Consider the following 25,249-nt stretch of genomic DNA (forward strand, 5'->3'; position numbering starts at 1 on the left):
TGCTGGGAGGGATTGGGGGCAGAAAGAGAAGCAGATGACAGAGGATGAGATGGCTGGATGGCATCACCGACTTGATGGACATGAGTTTGAGTGAACTCTGGGAGATGGTGATGGACAGGGAGGCCTGGTGTGCTGCAATTCATGGGGTCGCAAAGAGTTGGACAGGACTGAGTGACTGAACTGAACAATGAAAAATTTCAATAGAAAACTAAACAAGCTCATCTGTGATAATGAAAAAAAAATAGAACTTAAATTTTACTAAGGGAGTAAAAATTGTGTATACTGTGAACTACAAGACTTTTTTTTTTTTTTTAAAGAACTAAGCAGGACACCTATTATGGATAATAATGCTTAATTTTTTTAACTTTCTAACTTAATGATGGGAAGGAAGAGAAGATGTCATGTTGCCTTGCTGCTCGCTAATATATACTTGTATTAATATCCCATGAAATATGTACACCTTTTGGATTATATCAAATTAAGAAAAGATGTCAAGAGGAGAAGGGGGCAACAGAGGATAAGATTGTCGGGGGCCTGTGTAATTTCCTCAGTTCTGTCTTGCCGCAGCAAAAATTTGAAATGGTGGACCAGTGTTACAGCTCTGTTACAGCTCAGGTTTATTTGGCAAGCAAAGGAAAATACATCCTCAAGACATGAGGGTGAACTGACCCAAAAGCAGTTCAACATTGGCTCCTCTTTTATAGGCTTGCTCTCCTCCCCCTGAGCCTGCCGTATGTAAACTGGGCTAGCCAGGAGAGCTGTTTGTTTCACCTGAGGTTCTCACTCCAGTCGGTGCATTTTCTTTTGTTCCGTTTTCTGTGGGCTTTTCCTTCCTTTGTCTTTTAGCCATCGACATTTTGGACTCCTTTTTTCCTATTCTACCTAACAAGGTGATTGGGTGGCATCACCAACTCAGTGGACATGAGTTTGAGCAAACTCCTGGAGAAGACTGGAGTGCTGCAGTCCAAGGGGTCGCAGAGAGTCGGATGTGATGTTTTTGTTGACTGAACAACAACGACAAAGAGGAGCGTGACTTTGAGGGCGGGAGTTTAGGATTCTCTCCCTGCTCTACTGCTGACTGGCTTCTGACTTGGGGAGCCACTCCCCTTTTTGCACCATCTAGCTATAAAGGGAGAACAGCTTGAAAACTCTTGAGAGAAAAGCACAGCTGTCAGGAAGTACAGCTCTTATGAATGAAGATCTGGCTAAAATAAACAGAAGCTGTTTCTTTTTTTAGTATCGAATATTATAAGACCACTAGCAAATTCTTCAAAAAGATAAATTCATACACTTGTACCACTCAGCCACACTAAATATTTTACACAATAACCTCAGAATGCTTTGCTATTTTGTGTTTAAATTCAAAATGCTTATCTGTTCATTTTACACTTGAGATGTAAAACATAGACTGGGATACATGTGTGGTAATAACCACTGAAGGATGATTTCATCTATTTTCTTGCTTAATGTATTTTAATAAACATTGAATGCCTTTTGTGCTTGACTCAGAGGATGGATGCAAATGAAAAAATAAAAAAGCCTTCTCCCTTCCCTATTGACTATTGATTAGGTTTGATTGAGGAGAATGGCACAGACAGGTAATAATGCAATCTTGTTTTAAATATGATCGTAAGTATTACAGTAGAGAAGCATAAGTGCTAACAAGTTTATAATGGGACAGTGACTTGATCTGTTCTGGGAGGGGGTGGGGCAGTGTCCAGGAATGCTTTCTTGAAAGGTGACATTTGATTTGAGCTTCTGGGAGGAATTTCTGAATACAAGAGTGTTTGGGATGGCAATCTGGTAGGAAGTAAGGTCAGGTAAATTTGTTTTGGAGCCCTGCTGCATAATAAGCCCACTCTTTTTAGACTGCATTGTGTGTTTCATTGAGATAGCTTTCAGGAGATTGTATCATTTTTTTTTTTATGAATGGTGAACGTCTTTTAATATTTTTTTAAATTGTAGCACACATGCAGTGAACTATGTAAAACATTCATACAGTTAAAATGAATGATTGTGAATGAAGCATTCAGATAACCAACAAGCAATTTATCACCCTGGGATCTGCTTCCACTCTCTGCACTCTTCTTTCTTAACCCCTTCCTCATCCATAGGTATCCACTCTCCTGAATCTTGTGATAGTCCTATTCTTTTAATGGCTCCCCTAGAAATCATGATATGTCCTTAACTTATCAAAGCCTGTGGCTATCATACCTTCATCTTCCTCCCAGATGACACAGACCATTGAAAACTTGTGTTGTTATATTCTCAATACAAAAAAAAATTTTTTTTAAGGGTATAGGAAAAATTTAAAAATGAGCCATAGTTCCACCACTAACGGTGGTTAGAGCTGCTTTCATTCTGGTGTTTGATCTGTTAGTCACTTTTAATTGGCACATACATATTTTGGAAAATTCTGCATGGCAGAACCACTGTGGCCAAGATAGAAATTTAAAAAGACAAACTGGGGGGAAATATTTGTACCACGAAGAAAGAGCTGATTTTCCAATTTGCAAAAACATCCTAGAAATCATTAAGAAGTAGATACAGTTAGAATGCCCACCCACAAAAACATATAAGTCAGGAGGTGGTATCTTGATGCACCCCACCAAAGGGTGAGTAAGAATGAATTATGTGGAGCTGTGAAGAGGGCAAGAATCAGGAGCAGTGTGCACAAGCTGGGACTCAGTGCAGGTGTTCACCACAGCCTGTGTATCTGGAGGGTGAAACCATGGAGTGAACCACAGACAAGGCTGGTGAAAGCCACAGAGGCTAGATCACACAGTGCAGGATGGCGGACCATGCAAGACTCTTTAAACATAGTGCTGTCTGTAGGGATAAAGATCCCCAGAAAATGAAGCTTTATTGGCAGTTCTGGATCATAAAGATGGTAGAACACTGAAGAATTGATGCTTTCAAACTGTAGTGCTGAAGAGGACTCTTGAGAGTCCCTTGGACTGCAAGCAGATCCAACCAGTCCATCCTAAAGGAAATCAACTCTGAATATTCATCGGAAGGACTGATGCTGAAGCTGAAGCTCCCGTACTTTGGCCACCTCATGAGAAGAGCTGACTCATTGGGAAAGACCCTGATGCTGGGATAGATTAAAGGCAGGAGGAGAAGGGGAAGGCAGAGAATGAGATGGTTGGATGGCAACACCGACTCAGTGGACATGCTGCTGCTAGTTGCTTCTGTCACGTCCGACTCTGTGCAACCCCATAGACAGCAGCCCACCAGGCTCCGCCATCCCTGGGATTCTCCAGACAAGAACAGTGGAGTGGGTTGCCATTTCCTTCTCCAATCAATGGACATGAGTCTGAGCAAATTCTGGGAGATGGTGAAGAACAGGGAAGCCTGGCCTGCTGCAGTCCTTGGGGTCACAAAGAGTCAGACATGACTTAGCAACTGAACAACAAACCTAATCAGGTTCTCACTTTAGAAGAAATGGCTCTGGCCACTGCATGAGCATGAATTGGCGTAAGGCAGCTGCCAGCAGCCAGTTACAAAGCTGGTTCACCAGTTTTACAGAGAAGTGATGGTGGCTTAGACTAGGATGGTCCTCATGGCGACTGAGGGAAATAGACAAAAGTGGAAGATACACAGACAGCACTGCAGTGCGTAACTGAATACACAGACAGCACTGCAGTGCGTAACTGAATACACAGACAGCACTGCAGTGCGTAACTGAATACACAGACAGCACTGCAGTGCGTAACTGAATACACAGACAGCACTGCAGTGCGTAACTGAATACACAGACAGCACTGCAGTGCGTAACTGAATACACAGACAGCACTGCAGTGCGTAACTGAATACACAGACAGCACTGCAGTGCGTAACTGAATACACAGACAGCACTGCAGTGCGTAACTGAATACACAGACAGCACTGCAGTGCGTAACTGAATACACAGACAGCACTGCAGTGCGTAACTGAATACACAGACAGCACTGCAGTGCGTAACTGAATACACAGACAGCACTGCAGTGCGTAACTGAATACACAGACAGCACTGCAGTGCGTAACTGAATATGCCAGGTGGGCCTGGAAAGACCACAGGACAAGTGATACTAGTTTGATCTTGAAGGATGAGAACAAAATTTTTGTGATACTGTGGTTCATCACTTAGGTTAAATTGTTAAAATATGTACATTATAAGTGATTATCACCTTGTCATCTGTATTCATTTCAGATTCTCTAAGAAATGTCATGTAACCTGTTTTCCTTTTTCTCTAGTAGTGTTACAGAATTTGTTATAGTAGAATAAATGTGCATTTCCTGAAAACCGTTTGACAGCTTGACCTTTTCAATTCAGATTAATCCCCTCCCCACTAACATCCACCCAAATCCAAGTATATTAGTGAGAATTTGGGACCTTTTGAAATTTTTTTCTAACTCCTATTAAATCCTCTGTCCAGTTAAATCTCTATAGCAGTAGGGATGTATCCTGCACTATTAATTCATGCTTGCTTTTGTCTCATGAGATTTATGATTAAATTAGTATAAGTATTTTGTAAATAATTTTAGAATCTAAAGTACTTTAAATATTCTTGGTTATCTTATTTTGAAAGGTAATTGTGCTTAGTTCTGAAGATTGGGCTTAAGGTTATTAGATGTAGAAGAATGATTAATTCATTTGCATTTGTGGCATCTCTATTCTTTGCAGTGACAGAAATTCACTGTATACATTTTGCAAATTAAGAGAAATTGCCTCTAATACTTCATACCATTTTATGATTATTTAACACATGACTTGTAGCTGCTAAAAGGCTTTTCTGCTAACCAGCCTCCTGTTAGCAAGCACTTAGTTCTTCTTTTGTAATTAATATTTTCATACACATAGAGTGCCTAAAGGAAGTTTTATCTGGAAAAAATCTGCATAGTGTTTTAATGCAATACAATTTATTTAGCAATTCATCTTTCTATGTATGTTTTATTAAAAAATCAAGCCAGGATTTTATTTTTAAGCCCCTGCTTTAAAATGGGATTATATGAAATCATGTGTGTGAAACTTGAAAACGGTAAAGCACTATAGAATTTAAAGAATCTCCCATTCAAAAAACATAAGGAAACAAAAAATCCCTGCTAATGGTTGTTCTGCAGAGTCAGTGCGAGGTCAAAGAGAGGTCAGTAAGATATATCTCATCTAGGCATTGCCCTGTACACCATCTGCCCATGTTAAATCACAGTGATAAGTAGGATGTAGACTTGTGCGCTGCTAATTCTTATTTTGCCAGACTTTCATGTCATCTTATGGTCATTACAGTTGACCAATTACAGTTGACCAAATTGAATTATCTTTAATTAGTAGGTCTGTCTCATATACAGTGGACTAGTTGGACATATTTATCTGTTTAAGTGGTCTGTCCTCAGACTTGGAAAGCCAAATGTCATTTTTGAAGAGAAAAAAAAATGGGGGAAGGGAGACAGGAGGCTAGAATTATTTTATATGTTTAAAGGGAAAGTATAATGTCAACAGTCTTATGGTATGTTTAAAAGAAGTTTGCTATGGACTTTAAGCTCTTTGGAGGAAAGTAACATTAGTTATGCAATATATAATATTTATTTTTCTGTATAGACATGACATGCGGAGGTTATTAAAACAGAAATTCTACTGTCCTTGTGATGGGAAGAAATAGCTCATTCCAAAGAACTCATTCATAACAGATTTAGGTCCCAATGAAGATTTATAATATCTTTGCCAAGAAATTTTCTGTCTTGCTGCAAGCTGCAAACGCCATTACAAGATTACAATGGATTCACACTGATTTACTTCTGTATAGATTGATTTTTATACTTGAGAGGCAAATAGATGAGAACAGGACCTGTATTCCCTGAAGATGTGATGGGCCTTTGAGCAATGAAATCTGCCTGAAAAACTGGAGAAGCATCTATGGTTAGATAAGATTGGAGAGAACCAAACTTATCACTTCCTGACACTCTTGTTTGCTGGGGTGATGGTATATTGCCATCTCACATCGAATCCTACTGTACAGCCATGTGTCACAGTGACACCAGATAAATACGAAGTTCTCGAGGGCCTTATTTGACCCAGAAGTTCATTCAGCCAGTATCCCTTGATTCAGTATTAAAAAAGAAAAAAAAAAAAAAAATGGGGGAGGGATGAGAGAGTGAGGAAGGAAGAGGAAGAGAAAAAAACCAAGATAATTTTCTGCCCCCTTTCTCACTGAATGTCACATGATGATCTATTTGCCACAGTTTTGGTGTTTATAGGTATTGACATCGACTCCTTGTTTCTCTTTTGGAAAGAAATACCATTAATGCCATTGTTGTTTCTACTCAACCGTCAAGTCTTTATGTTTTTGTGACAGATTTCCTTAATATTTCAGAGTCAACATGAAAATTAAACTTAAAAAGTAGTTTGTTTCTGGAGCATTGGTGAATCAGATCGTTTTTAAAGATTTTTTTTTTAATTCTTGGTTGTGCTGGGTCTTCATCGTTGTGTGGGGCTTTCTCTAGTTGCGGTGAGTGGGAGCTGCTCTGTGGCGGTGTGCCGCCTTCTCCTGTGTGCCTTCTCCTATTGTAAAGCCTGGGTGCCAGGAGCAAGGGCTTCAGCAGTCGCGTGTGGGCTCAGTAGTTGTGGCACATGGGCTTAGTCGCTCCATGACGTGTGGGATCTTCTGGTGCCCCTTGCATTGCAAAGTGGATTCTTAGCTACTGGATCACCAGGGAAGCCCTGAATCAAATATGAGTTTCAAAAAATGTCAGCCACTCCCTTCATTCCTCTACTCTTTCCTTCTGTTCATCCATCCAGAAGTGTATTTATCAGAAGCCTGCTATGTACTGAGCAGGCAGTGTACTAGGTGCTTGGGAAAAAAATAGTCAATATTTTGAATGGAGACCCAGACCTGTCCTTTGAACTTACACTTATGGGTCAGTGGAGAAGGCGATGGCACCCCACTCCAGTACTCTTGCCTGGAAAATCCCATGGACGGAGGAGCCTGGTAGGCTGCAGTCCATGGGGTCACTAAGAGTCGGACACGACTGAGCGACTTCACTTTCACTTTTCACTTTCCTGCATTGGAGAAGGCAATGGCAACCCACTCCAGTGTTCTTACCTGGAGAATCCCAGGGACGGGGGAGCCTGGTGGGCTGCCGTCTATGGGGTCGCACAGGGTCGGACACGACTGAAGCGACTTAGCAGCAGCAGTAGCAGCAGCATATGGGTCAGTATTAATTAGCAAAGGTGTTTTGAATGCTTGCTGTGTCAGGCAAAGTATTTATATCAACCCCTTGTGCAGAATTTGGGAAAGGTCTCTTTGGCGCAGCTACACAAAAAGAGGAAATACTGCTCCTTTCTTTTAGGATTTTTATTTACAATAATGATTACTCCAGGGAGTCCTAGTGTTGAAATGTAGAATTTATTGTAATTATGACTTTAGGAAGAAGAATCTTGTCAATTAAGTCAGAAATGAGGTCTATACTGCCCCAGCACCTAGTCAATTCACCAAGAAAGGTGGATCTGATGGCATCTGATGATCTATAAATAAGAATTATATTCTGGGATTATATCATCTTTGTTTGGTGTTGCATAGATGGCAGTTTGCTTCTGAATTAAGCCAAAATTATTTTCTTAGGGATATGTGATAAGGACTACACGTTTTGGCAATAGATATGGAAAATTTTAAACAGAATAAAAACTCTAAGTACTGTTGTAATTAGCCTTTCACGTTCCTGAAAATACTGCATATGGTTTCTGCAATCATACTCAAATTTTAAAACAATCATGTCCTCTTTGGAAGGCAATTGCTTTAAATTGGATAGATTTCACTCATGTTTCAGTGAAAGAATTTGAAAATTCTGTTTTGGAAACCAAAATACTGGATGACAGAACTGGATGTGTCTTTCACTTTAAAATGCAGTCTCTCTCTGTGGTGAATATATTTGTTGTGGTAAAGTATTTGAAAGGAAATCCTCAGAATAATTTGGGGTAAAGAAAAACACTGTTTTAGAATGAGCCAACCCATCAGTTTTGAACTTTGAAAATTGCTTTATTTTGAATCAGAAAGGATTAATAATTGCTCATAGTGCAAAGAATATATGTTTGTATTACAATATATAATCCTGTTCTAAGACACACTTCCGAATTTTAAAGGACTCTGGCAAAATGCTGTGATCTCCGTAATTTTTCTGAATGAATCAGTGTTGAGTTACCTCAGGATTTCGGCCTGGGTCCTGGCAAATCTCTCTCTGAGTAAGTGATTCCTGTAAACGTTGGGAATTGTTTCACAGGTTAACTTTCCCATCATTTGACACTGCTTATGCTATATTGTCTCAGCCTAGATACATCCTCTCTGGAAAGAAGGGTCCTGGTAGTCTGATAAGAAGCTCTCTTTCCTGAGGTCTGGATTTTGTGTGGGGGGAATCAGCTAGGAGAGGGACAAGCCAGCATGCCAAATCACGGGGAGCCTCTGTACTGTGGGGCTCCATCCAAAAAGGGTTTGTAGCACAGTGTACAGTCTTGTAGCCCAGCTGTGTGGGGCATTGATTGCTTCTGCCTGGAGCAGGGATACTGTCAAGTTGCTCTGAGTTGAGTCATCTATTGACAAAGAGCTACCAGCCCGCAGATACTGCTGTGCGGAGCTGCTCCGGCGGCTCCCACCGCTCCCACGATGCCCTGCTTATAGCAGCTGTCAGAGATACTGAGGGATCCACGGAAGGGGGAGGGAAAAAAAAAAAAAAAGACTTTTTACAACTGCCTGGAAGAAAGGGGGTGTGAGCTGGGAGGCATTCCCGTGCAGAGCTGACCAAAGGCAGGGGTAGGCACCCTTGCAGTATGAACGCACACCTCACCAAGCAGCACAGCTGCCCCCGGGGCTCCGGTGGCACGGATGCGGGTAGGAGTGTGCCCACACTGATCAGAGATGCTCACTGCGCGTGTGGCTGGCAGAGGAGTCCTCAGGGGCTCGGGTACACCTCCCAGACTATGCCCCCGTCGGGAGCTGGGGGCCCGGCTTCAAACAGGACCAAGCTGGTCACCTTGTGGGACAGTGTGCGGAAAAGCCCCCGAAAGACGAGCACCAAGGGCAGAGGGGCTTGTGGGGAGCGCTGTGCTTGCCCACATGGCTGGATCAGCCCCGCACAGGTGAGCCTTTTCCTGTGACTTTGCCTTGACGGTCGATCGGGAGAAACCGAGAGCAAGTAGGGGATGGTGAGCATGGTTTGGAAACTTTGCCGAGTCTTCCTTGCTGACTCTAGGGTACGCTGGCCTGGTAAATGGTAGGCCAAGAAATCCCGTCGTTTTCATAGGTGTCTGTGGGCTCACACCTCTGGGCGGCCTGGGAAAGGCAAGGGATGCCCTGCTCCGTTTCTTTCAGTGACTTTTCCCCAAGTTCAACTTCTCTAGTCCTCAGATGATTTTACTATTCTGGTCATAGTCTTTTAGCCCCACTTGTACTTCTAATCATTGTTAACTTTTTCTATTCTGTCTAGCCGAGGTTTGTATTTTGATTTTAAGGAAGAAAGAGAAAATGAACTTTAATCAGATACTTTCCATCTCTTTAAATATAAAGGAACATTTATTTTTTTAGCTATGGGATGCAGTGATTTGAAGTATGCTATTCTAATTTTATTCTGATAATGCTGTATACCTTTTTAGTAATGGAAGAGAAAATGTATCTGTACTTAATAATTCATTTTATAAACAAAAGGATTAGAACTGGAAGCAAACTAGAGGATGATTACACTCAGAATAAAATAATGAAACATTTCTTTTATTCATAGAAGCAATAAGGTGATTTATATTGAAAAGCACAACTCATATTCCCCTGTAACGTATTTCTGAAACAGATGTTCAGAATCCTTTAATTTGATTCCTAGCTTATTCTTGCCCCAAACTACTAGCATTTTACCAGAAGTGAGATTAGCTCATTTTTTTTTTTCCTGCCTCCATCCAGAAGAGGGAAAACAACTTCCTGTAAATGCTATAAAATATAAATAAAATGCACCTGTAATCATTGCCATAAATATAGAATTCCACTTGTAAATATTCATTGAAAAGAGAGAAGGTGTGTTTGAAGAAAAATGCCTTCTTGATCTTAAAATGATTTTAGCATAATTAAGAAGTAGATATTGATCATGAGTAAAATGTGGTCTGAGAGGTGTAGAGAATGTTCCAATTTTAATATTATTTTTTAAAGTAGTTGTAAAAATATATCACTAAATCTTAAAGCTGTAGTTACATGTACATGATCGTGTATATGGCTTTTGATGCATTAACATCATGCATTTCAGCATCTGGGTTTAAATCAAGAATATATTGTCATTTTAGAATTAAACTAGTTCAGCTTGAAATAAAGCTTGATGTTTGGAAACTCAGCTGTTGTTTTTTTAAGTTAACATGAATTCCAAACTGAATACACAGCCTTGACAGTTATGAGGTCTCTGTATATTCTTTTCCAATACATGTGTTTATATGTCTTTAACCTGTATCTCTTAATTGATTAGGTTTAAGTCTCTACGTAAGGCTTAAATAGAGAAGACAAGTGCTTCTAGCTTCTGGATTTTGCACAGAGTAATATGTGCAAATATACTTGACTGTTATAATTCTTTTTATCCAAGATGTTATAAACTTTTCATAATTTCTCAAAGCAAAATCTCTAATACTATAATAACTATGCTCTAAAAATCTTGGTACATTCCTCATCAACCAAGGGAAACTTTTCCCTTCTTTGGTTTTTAACAAAGTCAGCCTCCTACTTGCTTAAATTTATAGCCATTTAGAGCTTTAAAGATTGAAATAGACTCTGCAATGATAATTAAAGATCCAGTGGCATATGAGAAGGCAATAAAATGAGACAGCCACTGTCTCCCATTATTCTTTGCATATACATTTCTATAAATTTTTTTCTCTTATTCACATGTACTTTATCAATTGCTAAGAGCAGTTATCCCCAAATAATGAAGAACCAGTAACATATCTTTTAGGGTCTTCAATGTCATAACACTCTTCTATTACCTGTTTCTTCCACCCTTTTACTATCTGAGTCCTAAAAATGTGCTACATCAGATTGATCAGTCTCTTTTCATTCCAATCCCATGCTCATTCAAATATATTATGCTGAGTATTTTTTAATGTGTCTGTATATGCACATGTACATAGATTTTAATATATTTAAATATCTCTATAATACCTGACTACTTGTATTATTAACATATTTTCATGTGACTATAATAGTATATATACATGTACATGCACACATAAAAATTAAACTCCTATGTTATTCTTTTTGCTCCTAGAAATTCCTAGCTGTTATTACACAATATTTTTCCTCTCTGTATTAAGTATATTTCCTTTAGTTTCGATAGGTACTCAGAAATGATGCTCTATGTATATATGTGTGTGTGTGTGTGTGTGCATGTATATAACTATTAATTTACATATGCATCTAAAAATATAACTAATACTTGGAATAGATGTGTGTATGTACTATATGCCCATGTAAAGTATCACAGAAGCGTGTGTATATATGTCCATTAAAACAAAGTGTGCTTTGAGAATTTTTGGATACTATCTTTACCCCTTAAATTAACTAACGATATCCTGTGAAATGTTTTAAAATAAAGGATAGAGGCTAGTGACAGTAAACATTAGTCTCATTGATAAGGCAGAAAGAAGGAAAGTGCACATTTGAGAGTTGCCTGGGGACCCGTGTGTGGTACAGCACGTGCCTGAGGGCTATTAAGTGTCTGGGAGCTGGGATCCTGCCCTTGGAGATAGCCGCTGTATTATGTGGAAATCGGCAGTGTGATTTCCGGCTGCTATAACACAGGGCCATGGTCATGACTTTGAGTTCCTCCCAAGGCTCTTGGCCAAGCTCCTGTTATTTGGGGTGCTGTGTACTAACAGGACTTTGTCATTATGTTGTTCCTAAACAGGAATAAAAACAGCTTCTGTCCCTTCTCAAAGAGTTTTCATTCCATTTGGATCTGTAGAATTAATATAACCATAATAATATGTAAGAAAATGGAAAATTATAGTATCCAGAACTGAGTTCTAGACTGCAAGATAATAGTATCGGCCTTGGGGGGCGGTGGGGAGAAATGTACCCATTGCTGCTTATGTGGCGTTTGTCCCCAGAGCAGACTGGTCTGGGGAGGCAGCACAAAACAGTGAATACTCAGAGACCAGGGTTCTGTGCGTTTGTTCTTTATTCATTCATTCTTCGTTTGTTTATTCAGCAATCATTTCCTGAGTGCCTACTATATGCCACTCTGCCAGACTCTGTGGATATAATAGGAAACAAAGTAATGTAGATACGACCCCTACCATTATGGAGCTCAGGACGTACAGTGGCATGCAACACTTAACAAATATATCATTATATATGCAGAATTATAGCATCATTAATCAGAATTTGGAAGTGAAGCAAAGTTCAATGGACAGCTGCAAATTCCATAGTAATTGTATATTCAAGATAGAGAGGGACCACGAAGGAGTAAGAGGAAAAGATCCTTTTTTAGAAGAGATACTGTTTCTCTCTATGCTTGGATTTTCTGTTTGTAAAATTAGAATAAAAATAGTACTTAACTTATGGTGAGGAATGACGAACATAGTATGTGCAAAGCACTTTGCACAGTGCTCACAGCTAGTAGAGACTCAGTACATATTTGTGGAGTGAATGAGTGAATGAATGAATCATAAATCCACAATAAAAGTTCACTACTATTCACCGATTCCTTCGTTCGTTTTACCTGTTTTTCTTGGAAGAGAAGGCGGTAAATCAGTGAAGACTTCGCAGGGGTAGTGACTCTGAGACTGAATTGAATTAACTCCTGAAAAAAAAATGTGTGTTTATCAAGTGGGCAAAGAGGGAGATGCTTTGGGGGCAAAGAGAACAAATGCCAAAACACACGGAATGCCCTGGTGCCTTGTGGAACTGCCCCCACTTCTGCTGCCCATGCCAAATGGGCGGGGTGAGCCTTGGAGACAGTCTCGCTGGGCTGGCAGCATTGAGCCACCATGGGGTTTGAGATCTCTGCCTCTCTGTGTCTGGCCTTATGGTCAAAGAACCTGTCTAGGCCTCAGTTTCTCTGAAAGTGTTGCTCACTCAGTCCTGTCCAACTCCTTGCGACCCCATGGACTGCAGCTGCCAGGCTCCTTGGCCCATGGAATTTTCCAGGCAAGAATACTGGAGTGGGTTGCCATTTGCCACTCCAGGGGATCTTCCTGACCCAGGGATTGAACCTATGTCTCTTGCATTGGCAGGCAGATTCTTTACCTCCAGGGCCACCTCTATGTCTAAGAAAACTGGTTTTCCTAAATGAATCTCTGTATCTCTTCCAAAACTAATATTCTGTGGCTTTCTCATCTGACATCCATTAATTAATGAGAAGCACTTTAAAGAATAAATCCTTTAGAGCTGGATAATCCAAAGTGTGAACTTACTCTCTGTGACCTCACTTGCTTAACCTCTTTGAGACTCATTTGTCTTTTGTAAAATGTAGAATGATTCTATCACGTTGCAGTAAAGTGTCATAAGAATTGAAAGTACTCTATAGTCAAGGCTATGGTTTTTCCTGTGGTCATGTATGGATGTGAGAGTTGGACTGTGAAGAAGGCTGAGAGCGGAAGAATTGATGCTTTTGAACTGTGGTGTTGGAGAAGACTCTTGAGAGTCCCTTGGACTGCAAGGAGATCCAACCAGTCCATTCTGAAGGAGACCAGCCCTGGGATTTCTTTGGAAGGAATGATGCTAAAGCTGAAACTCCAGTACTTTGGCCACCTCATGCGAAGAGTTGACTCATTGGAAAAGACTCTAATGCTGGGAGGGATTGGGGGCAGGAGGAGAAGGGGACGACAGAGGATGAGATGGCTGGATGGCATCACTGACTCGATGGACGTGAGTCTGAGTAAACTCCAGGAGTTGGTGATGGACAGGGAGGCCTGGCGTGCTGCAATTCATGGGGTCGCAAAGAGTCGGACACGACTGAGCGACTGATCTGATCTGATCTGATAGTAAGAGCCTGGCATGGGCACTTAGCACACAGGAATCGTTCAGTTAAAGAAACAGTACCTGTGATGAGTAGTGATATCCAAATTATGTTTTTTAACCTGAAGAACATTTTCCATCAAATTAATTATCAGTATTGTGGTCCCTCATTAAAATGTCTAGCTTGTCGACTGAATCTTCTGATGTCTCACTTACACCGATGGAGCTTAGGCTAGGCAACTGCCCAGAAACACTGGCACAGTACCACATGATGATGGGGTAACATTTTGTCCTCCAGGGTTCTTAGAGGGTTACAGTGGTGTCCACTACGAAAAAAAAAATCATGTAAAATATAGCATTTTTGTAAGCTTGTATTCAGAGGTAGGTGATGTTGGATTTTCTCAGTAAGATATTCCTAGAACAACTGCATTTGAAATTTCGCCCAACTCTGTAAATCTTTCCTAACAGTCCCTCTACAGCTCCTCCAGAAATAGCAGTTTACAGGAACTTGAGAGCAGAGAATTTTTCAGTCCAAGGAGTAGGGTTGCCTAGGCTGAAATCTCAGGCTCAGCTTATGCCCCGTTAGAAAAGATCTGACACTTTGTTTAAACTCTGGGCTGCTGCTACTGGTGCCTTCCATAGAGTCCCTTAAGGAAGACTAAGACTTTTTCATCTTTGGAAAACACCAGCAGTCTCTAGGCAAGGGAAGAATAAGAGGTATCACAGAAGGAATAAAAGCTCTGATCATTCCTTGGGCAGATCTGAAGCTCAACACTCCTGGCACCCCTGCTTCTGGATGCTGACATCAGCAGAACATTCTTACTAGGGCAGGACAGGAGAGGCAAAGTATAGAGGGCGGAAAAGAAGAGAGCAAAGATGGCAGTATTTATCGAGCACTCACAATGCCCACCATGTGAAGCATTGTACTAGGGTCTTAACATTAATCATTTCTTGGAATTCTTTCAAAAACACTAAAAGAGTAGTGCTGTCATTCCCGTTTTTTAGATGTAGAAACTGAGGCCAAAAGTAACTTGTTCTTGTTACTGACAAAGGCAAGACTGATACAGGCAGAAATAGTTTTAAAGTTCTATCCAGCTCCTTAACCTTTCTGCCTCATCTTACAGAAAGACCTATTTGAGATACAATGGAAGATAGAGTACCCTCAGGGACTTCTTTAATTATTTAATTCAAATGGAAATTTCTTTAAGGAATTGGAGTGCTTTACGAGGTTGGATGGACTGCCACTTCCTAGCAAAAGCCCAGATATCCCCATTCTATTTCATTTTCTGGTCTGAAAGCCTGAGTTGGTTGAACCCTTAAAGAGCCCTTTGCTTTCTGGTTAAGAACCTTGCTGATTGAAGCAGTGGAGTAGATTCCCATAGTACTGATATGCAAATAAGGCATTTATCTTAGAAAGACCACATCATCTGTGGTTATTTGCAAATAGAATTCTGCCTTGCAATATTTGTGGTAAGGAATCAGGAACCATGTTTTCTAAACTTAATATAAGTACACAATAGGAGTAGAGATTGTCTTACTTAAGTCCAGGAATATCATCTCACATTGTTGAATAAAGGTGAATATCATGCACATAGTCTACCTACCTATGCATCTATTATGCCAAGAATCAAATATCTCCCATATATATGGTGGTGGTGGTATGTGTGTGTGTTTGTATATATACACACATATGTATATGTCACACGAGTGTATGTTCCTCGGTTCTTTGTCTCATCACAACAAAGATTTGGAGCGATGGACATTAAAGCCCTCGGCGTGTCACAACTCTCGTCTTGGACACACCGTGTTATAGCTCTTAGGCAAATCAGTGTTAGAGCTCTATTTTATTTAGAAGATAGCAGGAGAATCCATCTTTGAAGCATGAAGGCATGCCAACCCAAAGACTTGAAAAGAAGAGAGTGGAGGAGCGCGCAGGGGAGGGAGAGAGAGAGAGAAAGAGAGGGAGAGAGAGAGAAAGAGCACATGCATGCAGGAGAGAAAGAGAGCCAGAAAGCGCTTTGGCTCCTCCTTTTATGTTTTTTCCTCCACCAGGGCCTGCCCTATGTAAACGGGGCTTAGCCAGGAGTGCTGTTTGTTCTTCTTGAAGTCTTGACTCTGGTCCTCAGACCTTCCTTTGACCTTCCTTTGTTCTATTTTCGCAGGCTTTTCCCTTCCTTGTCTTTTAGCCACCGCCATTTTGGACTCCTTTTCCCTAATCGACCTACCTAACATATATACTGCCATTTCCATTGGCCATTCTCTTCATTTTTTAAAATATTGTTTTATCTTTTACAAATGTAGTGTGTCACTTATTTTATCCTCCATTCTCTACATTCATTCCTTTAATTTCCTAAGGGCATGAATATTTATATGTGTGTGTGTGTGTGTATATATAAATCATGTCAGAGCTGGATGGGGATTTAGAGGTCACCTACCGTATTTTCCAAAGGAGAACCTGAAACCTACGTACTGTCATTGTCCTTTTAACATTCCTGAAACCTTGGAGAAGGCAATGGCACCCCACTCCAGTACTCTTGCCTGGAAAATCCCATGGACAGAGGAGCCTGGAAGGCTGCAGTCCATGGGGTCGCTAGGAGTCAGACACAACTGAGCGACTTCACTTTCACTTTTCACTTTCATGCACTGGAGAAGGAAATGGCAACCCACTCCAGTGTGAAAGTTAAAAGACTTGCTCAAGGTCATTCAGTTTGTGGCAGGATCGGCCAGTGTCTGAACTCAGGATTCTTTTTACTGTTTCAAGCAGCTTTCCCTCTCTTGGCCCTTATTTGTTCCTCTCCGTGAAGTGTAATTACTGACAGAAAATTATTTAGCATGCAATTTGTTGATAATGCAGTGTTGGGCATTATGCAAAAAATTGCATAAACCTAATTTGTACATTCTTATAATTCAGACCACAGTCCCCAGAGAGATAAGGAGAGAGACAAGCCATTAGAAGTCATTTTAGAAACGCATGGAGGGACTTATGTACTGATAACGACAGGAAGGTGATGCTGGCATTTAGGAGAAGGGAGCCAAGGATACTAAATGCACTATAATATGCAGAGCAGTCCTGCACAATAAAGAATGACCCCATACACTACATAGTTTTTAACATTTCATATTCATGTTTTTTTTTTAATTTTCTAAACTTAAAGTCAAATTCAGCTTTATAGACAAAGTATTTTCTGCAAAGATTTAATAATAATTTAATATTCTAGGAATGTAACTCCTGTGTAAATCAAGGAATCATTGCACTTTGCTCTGTTAGGAATTTTATCAGGATTTGATTCCTCGTTTGGAAAATCCCTTTCTTGAGCAATATTGCTGTTCCTGATACTTAACACCATCAATACACCTCACCTGTATCAGTTTACATTTCTAAACGTCACCTACAAATATGTAGTCGAAGAGACTTGAGGATCCTTTTTATAGATATACAACCAAAGATTTTGAATAGGTAGCAACCCATGAAATATAGATATTTCTTCAAATTTCAGTAATGTTTTTAAAAAATATTTCATCCAATTGCCATACTCTATATTTTTAAAATGTTTTCACACAGTAAGAAATCTGTTTTGTGAAAATTGTGTGGAATTATTTATTTTAGAGGTTTCTGATGTTTATAGTATTGCTTTGATGTGGTTGCGAAGGTCATTTACACTCAATTTCCCTGTAAGTACTTAGGAACCTGAGATTTATTAATATATATTCCCTATTCCTCATTTTTTATCAAAGGATAGAGTTTCAAGATCTGTTGAAGTACTAGAAATCAAATCAAATGCATACCTTTACATGAGGGGAAGTTCCAAATAAGGATAGAGAGATAATGATTGATATGTAAGTAGGCAGGCAGATAAACTTCCTCAGCAGCCTGCCCTATAATAAAATAGGAAATTATTTTGACACTGAAGTTATAAATAAAGTCCAATTTATTTGCAAAACTATGACTTTTTGCTTTTTTCTCTTTAACCACCAGCAATCTTGCTAGATTATCTACATTTCAACTAAAATATTTCCTTTGCTCCCTTATTATATGCAAATCCATTATTACTTCTTCCAACACTAATTTTCAATCTAAGAGCCAGCCTATGTCTGTTCTTTTGCTGTGCTTCATGTAGGATATAACTGGTCTCTTTATTCCATTTAAATCTAAATGTATTCATTATAAATACATGCCATCATTTGACTACTTTATTACATTTTCAGGTATAGTTGGGTTCACAGATTGCCATATCGAAAACATATTATTTTAATATAAAGTACTTTCTTTGTATTTCTTCTTTTACTTCAGTTAGGCATTATTTTAAAAATACGTAGGCAGTTGTATTATCCATGAATTTCATTTCAGATAGATAAAAGGTATTGTAAAATAGATCCTATAAAATGGAAAGGCTGAGTAGAATTGAGAACACTGGTTAGATATTTGAAATTGTTATGCGTCTTGTTAAATGTGTGCATTTAGCTTGTCTTCCAACTAGACCACAAGTCAGCAAAGTGTAGCCTCCAGGTCAAATCCAACTCGCTACCTGTTTTTGTATAGCCTCTGAGCCAAGAATTTTTAAAAATACTTTTGGTAGCTGAAGAAAAGAAAAATAATAAACTTAGTATAATTTTGTAAAAATGATATGATGTCCCAATTATACTATCTATAAAGAAAGCTTTATTGGAACACAGCCAGGCTCATTTGTTTGCATATTATCTATGGCTACTTCGATGCTGCAACTGCAGAGATAAGTTGTTGAAATACAGGCTGTAGGGCTGGAAAGTCCTAAAATATTTACTCTCTGGCTCTTTCTAGAAAGTTTGCCAACCTCTGCAATAGAATTTCAGCTTTCTATTTTCTTCTGATGTAATGTCCCATTCTGCCTAACAAGGCCTATCTTATTTAAAAATCTGGGTTAAGCACCCTCCTCTTTAATCCTTTCCAGTCGGTTTTAGTTCCCCAGAACTCTACGTAGTGGTGTCCTCACAGTTAGCAATGACCTGGCATTGTGGTTAGTTGCTTCTTTCTCAGGACCCTGATCAGAGAGTGAAAGTTTCCTCATAGACACTTAGAGTCTCCAGCTGTCCAGTCATCTCTTTTTGACAATTTTTTAGTATCATTATTAAGTTATGTTTTTGGACCTAGAATTCTTGGCTGCATTGGTGACTGTGGAGAGGAGAGATGGGATCATTTCTACCTTTATGTCTAGCTGGTCGTCATGCATAATTCACCTATTGCATTGTTTCATGGTTATTAATAAGTGTCTGCTTCACTAAGCTGAATTCAATGAGAGCACAGTCTGTTTATTTATCCTTGTTTCCCCAGTAACCCATCCTGCAGCAATAGGTCAGTTTGCTACAATCAATCATTAGATTCATTTCTGAATGGATATTAGCATGGGGCCTTGTATATAAAGGTTTTAAATTTTGAATTTGATTTATTGTTGTTATTATTACTCATTATGCAAGTGCCTTAAGATCAAGAGTGACATCTTCTGCCCTTCAAGTAGCTCTATGTAATAACAAACAGATTTGAACCAAGAGTTGTTAGCATAGATTCATCATTTTGCGTATTTATCTTGTTTTTAGTTTGACTCAGATTCTTCTTTTTGGTGGTGCTTGTGAAATATGGGAATCGCACTGTTCAGAAATTATGTTCTGCCTTCAAGTGGGTCATGCCGTTCAGTGATGGAAGGTACTGACCTGCACTCTGAGAGGAAAAGCAGAAAAAGAAAATCTGATTGTACAGTTTCTTTGTCTTATTTAGGAGTCACTTGCTCTCTAAAAGGTTGAAATAACGTTTGAACTATTATTTTATAATTAGTTTTTGTACAGTCTCTGGTAGACTGCATGACCTTTTTTCTCCATCATTTTCATCATTAAACATAAGTGCTCAGAGTAGAGTAGTTGGCATCACACATTAAAAATCCATAACTGAACACATTTGCACTTTATTCTGATAGGCTGTGTGATTTAGTTAGTGGGCAACATTGTTATAGTTTTCCAGTAATTACTTTTAAAGTGAATGGAATTTAAAATTATATAAATAATTCCTAGATTTATACTACATTTTAGAATGATTAGAAAATATATCTGCCTATGTCAGATTGGAAAAATAGTCTTAGAAAATGATTTCTGATTCTGTTTTTATAATGGTTATTCATTTCTCTGATATTTTATTTGTTCTCCATCACACATAGTATTGTACTTAACTGCAATGTTTTAGGTTTTTTTTAAGACAGTATATATTTTTAAAAATATATGTATATATATATATTCTGTTTTGACTTCAAATTTTTTTAATAAAAATAAAGACTAAGTGGATAATCATAGATTCTCTTAGTTTAATAGTGAGCATTTATACTACTTTTTAAAAATAATTTTATTATTTGGTTTTGATGTCCACAAATCTGTACACTACTGGGTTCCTCAGTACCATTTTTCTAGATTCCATTTATATATATATATATATGCATTAATATATGTTACTTGTTTTTCACTTTGACTTACTTTACTCTGTGTAAGAGGCCCTAGTTTCATCCACCTCACTACGACTGACTTGAATTCATTACTTTCATGGCTGAGTAATACTCCCTTGTATGTATGTACCACAACTTCTTTATCCATTCATCTGTCATTGGACATCTAGGTTGCTTCCATGTCCTGGCCATTTTAAATATTGCATGAGTGAACATTGGGGTACATGTGTCTTTTAAAATTGTGGTTTTCTCAGGGCATATGCCTAGGAATGGGATTGCTGGGTCATATGGTAGATTTATTACTAGCTTTTTAAAGACTCTCCATACTGTTTTCCATAGTGGCTATATCAGTTTAAATTCCCACCAACAGTGCAGGAGGGTTCCCCTTTCTTCACATCCTCTCCAGCATTTATCGTTTGCAGATTTTTTGATGATGGCCATTCTGACTGGTGTGTGGTGATGTCTCATAATAGTTTTGATTTGCATTTGTCTAATTATGAGCAATGTGGAGCATCTATTCATGTGTTTATTGGTCATCTGTGTGTCTACTTTGGAGAAATGTCTGTTTATGTCTTCTGTCCATTTTTTGATTGGGTTGCTTGTTTTTTTTTCTGATATTGAGCTGTATGAGCTGCTTATATATTTTGGAAATTAATCCTTTGTCAGTTGCTTCATTTGCAATTATTTTCTCCCATTCTGAGGGTTGTCTTTTCATCTTATAGTTTTCTTTGCTGTGGAAAAGCTTCTAAGTTTTATTAAGTCCCATTTGTTGGTTTTTATTTCCGTTAATCTAGGAGTTGGGTCAGATAGAATCTTGCTACATTTTTTTGACATGTTTTTAATAACTACCAAATGTCACCAGTTCTACAAAAATGCATGCCATTGGACATTTAGATTACTGTATTATTATTATTGTTAATATAAATAACACCGAAGTAAGTGTTGGTACGCATAAACCGATTAATTTTCTCATGAGGATATATTTTCAGAGAAAGAATCAGTGAGTCAAGGGTGTAAATGTTTTTAGGCTTATAATGTTTAGTCATTCAGTAATTTTTTTATTCAACAATTAATTATTGAACAGTTCCCACATGCCAAAACACTGTGTTAACCAATGCAGACATAATGGAAAACAAAAAAAGATTGATTCCTGCCCCATAGAGCTTAGTTACTTGCCAAATTGCTTCTAGAAGAACTTTACAAGTTGATAGTCCTCCCATTTGAGGAGTGTGTAATTATGTCTTTCCTCCTGTACTCTTGATGGTTTTATCTTTATAAAACACAATATATAAATTTGGTAAGTTAAAAATTTCATATCATTGCTTTTTTATTTGTTTTCATTAGTTAATGAACATGAATACTTTTCATGTGATTGCAGTCATTATTGGACACTATTGTAGCATCTTCTGGGCTTCCCAGGTGGCACAGTGATACAGAATCCACTGACAATGCAGGAGATACAAGAGATTCTAGCCCTGGGTCAGAAAGATCCCCTGGAGTAGGAAATGGCAACCCACTCCAGTATTCTTGCCTGGAGAATTCCAAGGACAAAGCAGCCTGGTAGACGATAGTCCATGGGGTCCCAAAGAGTCAGACAGGACTGAGCATGCACACACACACACACACACACACACAGAGTCACACTCATAACATCTATAACACCTAGTATGATAATAATACCCTGTTGGTGATTTAATACATGCTTAATTTGTTCACTGGATGGATGATAGGATGGATGGCTAAAAGGAAGGAAAGGTATACAATAGCTCAGGAGTTTCTGTTCACAAGTCCTGGTGGGAGAAATTTCCACCTTCCATAAATGGAGCAGGGTGGTTCTTAAGCATCCTCATCGCTCCTGTCACATCGCTGTAACTCTTCTTCGTGTCTGTTCTCTGGAAGGAGAAGAGCTGAATGTTCTTTTTTTTTCCACACTGGTGTAGGTGAGCAGGATTGAACTGAGTGACAGGTGAAAAGGTAATTAGTACAACAGGCAGAAGTAGACAGACCATCTGACGATGTCGACAGAGAATTTGCCGAGGAGTGCTGCTGGGCATTAAATTGGCAGGAAGGGATGTTGAAGAGGAAAAGTGATCTAACTGATCAGATGGGAAGGGAAATATTCTGTAAATGTCATGCCTATCTTATAGTATGTTTATATATGCTTAAGAGTTCTATGAAATTTGTATATAGACATATTCAAGGTCCACATATTTTTAAAGTGCAGGCAGTCTGCCCCTAAAAGTCAAAGCCATATCTTAGAATGATGATATGAAGTTGTAGCCTTTAAAACCACACCAATTTTACATTGCTGAAATCAATATTTAGAATTAAAGTTACATACCCAACAAGTCTGTGAACTCCTCTTATCAAAGCTGGGCACCTAAAAATAAAAATCATGAAGTCAGCCTATCAGTAATATGAGGACAGCTGTTTCTAGTACAAGAGAATACATTCATTTTCAAAGGTCTGAATGGAAAAGTGACAGAAAAATAGATGGAGGATTGTAACTATAAGTAGATTAAGGCTTTCCAGGTGGCACAGTGGTAAAGAATCCCCCTACCAATGCAGAAGACTCAGGATCGATTCCTGGCTTGGGAAGATCCCCTAGAGGAGGGCATGGCAACCCACTCCAGTATTCTTGCCTGGAGAATCCCATGGACAGAGGAGCCTGCGGGCTACAGTCCCTGGGGTCACAAAAGAGTTAGACACAACTTAGTGACTGAACAACAACAAAGTAGGTTAAAGACAGGAACTCTTGGTTTATGAAAAAGCCTAGCATAATTGGGAGTTGCTTGTCGGCTTGTAATTATTAATTTTTGACTCAATTATTAATTGAGTCAAAAACAGGTATGAGTTGACTTTATGATCCCCATCCCTTTCTGTGCAGAAGCTTTAGACCGTTTTTCAATACTTGTCTTTCCTACCTGGACTGCTCTCAAAGCTTGTTTATAATTAACTCAGTTTACCATGTCAGAAAATCAGGAAGTCATCTCTAGCTGCATCACCTTTTTACGGAACTCACTAATTAATTGATGACTAATTGATATAATATATATGTAGTGGGCTTCCCAGGTGGCTCAGTGGTAAAAATCCATCTACCAATATAGGAGACACCAGTTCGATCCCTGGGCTGGGAAGTTCCCCTGGAGGAGAAAATGGCAACTCACTCCAGTATTCTTGCCTGGAAAATCCCATGGACAGAGGAGCCTGGCGGGCTACAGTCCACAGGGTTGCATAGAGTCAGACACGACTCAGCACACTTGCAACAACAACAACTTGATATATAGAATTCTCTCAAATATTTTCATATTTTACACCCCCCTTCTCAGTGCTTGATATAGATGTGCACTATCACTCACATAAGGTATTTGCAAAAGCCAGTGGACCCCCAGATACTTTCCATCCATTCCAAGTGTTTTTATTGCCAAATTTATGTTTACACTCAGTTGCATTCACATTACTCATTGATGTAAATAATTTTAACAACTTCAGATCATTTAAAGTAGTGCTTCACTTTAAGTTGTACTCTAACTTCTGGAGAAGGCTAGTATGTTGGAAAATGTTAATGAATGGCCTACATGAAATTAAACATGTTAAGCAATTGTTTATTTTTTAATTATAGGATTTTTCAAAGCCTGTGGGGTTTTCTATCTCCCAAAGGCATATAAAGCGTGCAGCACATTTCTTAGTTGTGTGTGATGATTAAATTCCTTTTTCATGGATACATCTTTACCAGGATCTCCCGAAACAGTTTGCCAAATACTAGTTTACAAAATAAAACTTGTTTCCCTAGCAAAGCTTGCAAGTCGTCTTCAGTTTGGCCCCAGCCTGCATTTCCATCCCCATCTCCAGCCACTCCTATTGTGTTCTGGTCACACCCAATCATTCACTGTTCCCTGATTCCCGGAAGCCACCCTGCTGTCTCCTGCCAAATCTTTGCTCATGCCTCACTCTGTCTATAATGACTTTCCCTGTTTCTGTGTTTGATAAAATCCCATATATCTTTCAAGAATCATCTCAAATGTTCTCTTCTTTAAGCTTCCCTTTCTCTGTGCTTCCACAGAATGTGGTATATACACCAACTTTTCACTTAGCATTGTGATTTCTTACTGTCTGTTTCATCTGCCATACTGGAAGCTTTGAGAGAATACAAACTGTGCCTTATTTATTTCTGCCTCTTAGGAAAGGACCTGACATATTTTTGAATAATTGAAAGAATGATATCTTTTAAAAATGGTGAAGAAGAAGTAGTGTTGTGTTAGGCAAGACATGCTGGACATGTACTTCTTTAGGTAATAAATACTGTGATCAGGTCCCTGGATCCTGTGTTTGCCTCTCTTAAATCCCAGATAGCCATTCTGATAAGTGTCCAGAGGGAATTGGGACTAGCTGACTCAGATTGGCTAAACTATATATGACATCAAATTATGAAGAAAATCATCACAGTGAAAAATATAATTGTCAGATGAATTGAAACATCCATGTTCATAAAAATCCATCTTTTTATTCATTCACAAAGATTTATTGATCTATTGTTGCTCAGACCTATTCTAGAAAGTTGAAAATACAGTGAGAAATACAGTTGGCAAGATTTGGAGCTTATGTTGATAAATAAATAAAATTAACAAGCAAACAAAGACTACCTCAGATGGTGGCATACTGCTAAAAAATAAACTATGGCAAAGTGATATGGAGGATGGGTTGGTGGAAGTGGGGCTTCTTTAGATAAGACAGTAAAGTAAAGCCTTAATGAGGAGGAAACACGTTGATATTTAAAAGTTGAAAACGCAAAGAGAACAATGTCATGGCGATCTTCACATAGTGTTACAAATAAAA

At 38.9% G+C, this 25,249-nt stretch overlaps 1 protein-coding gene across 8 annotated transcripts in view; it reads left to right on the forward strand.

Moving 5' to 3' along the window:
* DLG2 (discs large MAGUK scaffold protein 2) overlaps positions 1–25,249 on the forward strand; it is a 1,083,296-nt gene that overhangs the window by 142,182 nt on the left and 915,865 nt on the right. For 2 of the 8 annotated variants that reach the window (XM_070365268.1, XM_070365269.1), the window contains exon 1: positions 8,279–9,106. The exons of 2 other annotated variants lie outside the window; for them this stretch is intronic. In XM_070365268.1, coding sequence (XP_070221369.1) covers positions 8,798–9,106 — 309 coding nt within the window. In that variant the 5' untranslated portion in view covers positions 8,279–8,797. Of the gene's footprint in view, positions 1–8,274; positions 9,107–25,249 lie in introns of those variants that run through there. 4 more of the 8 variants (XM_070365264.1, XM_070365265.1, XM_070365262.1 and 1 more) reach the window with 4 other exon arrangements.

Source organism: Bos mutus, chromosome 29 (assembly GCF_027580195.1).
Source record: "Bos mutus isolate GX-2022 chromosome 29, NWIPB_WYAK_1.1, whole genome shotgun sequence".
NCBI lineage: Eukaryota > Metazoa > Chordata > Mammalia > Artiodactyla > Bovidae > Bos > Bos mutus.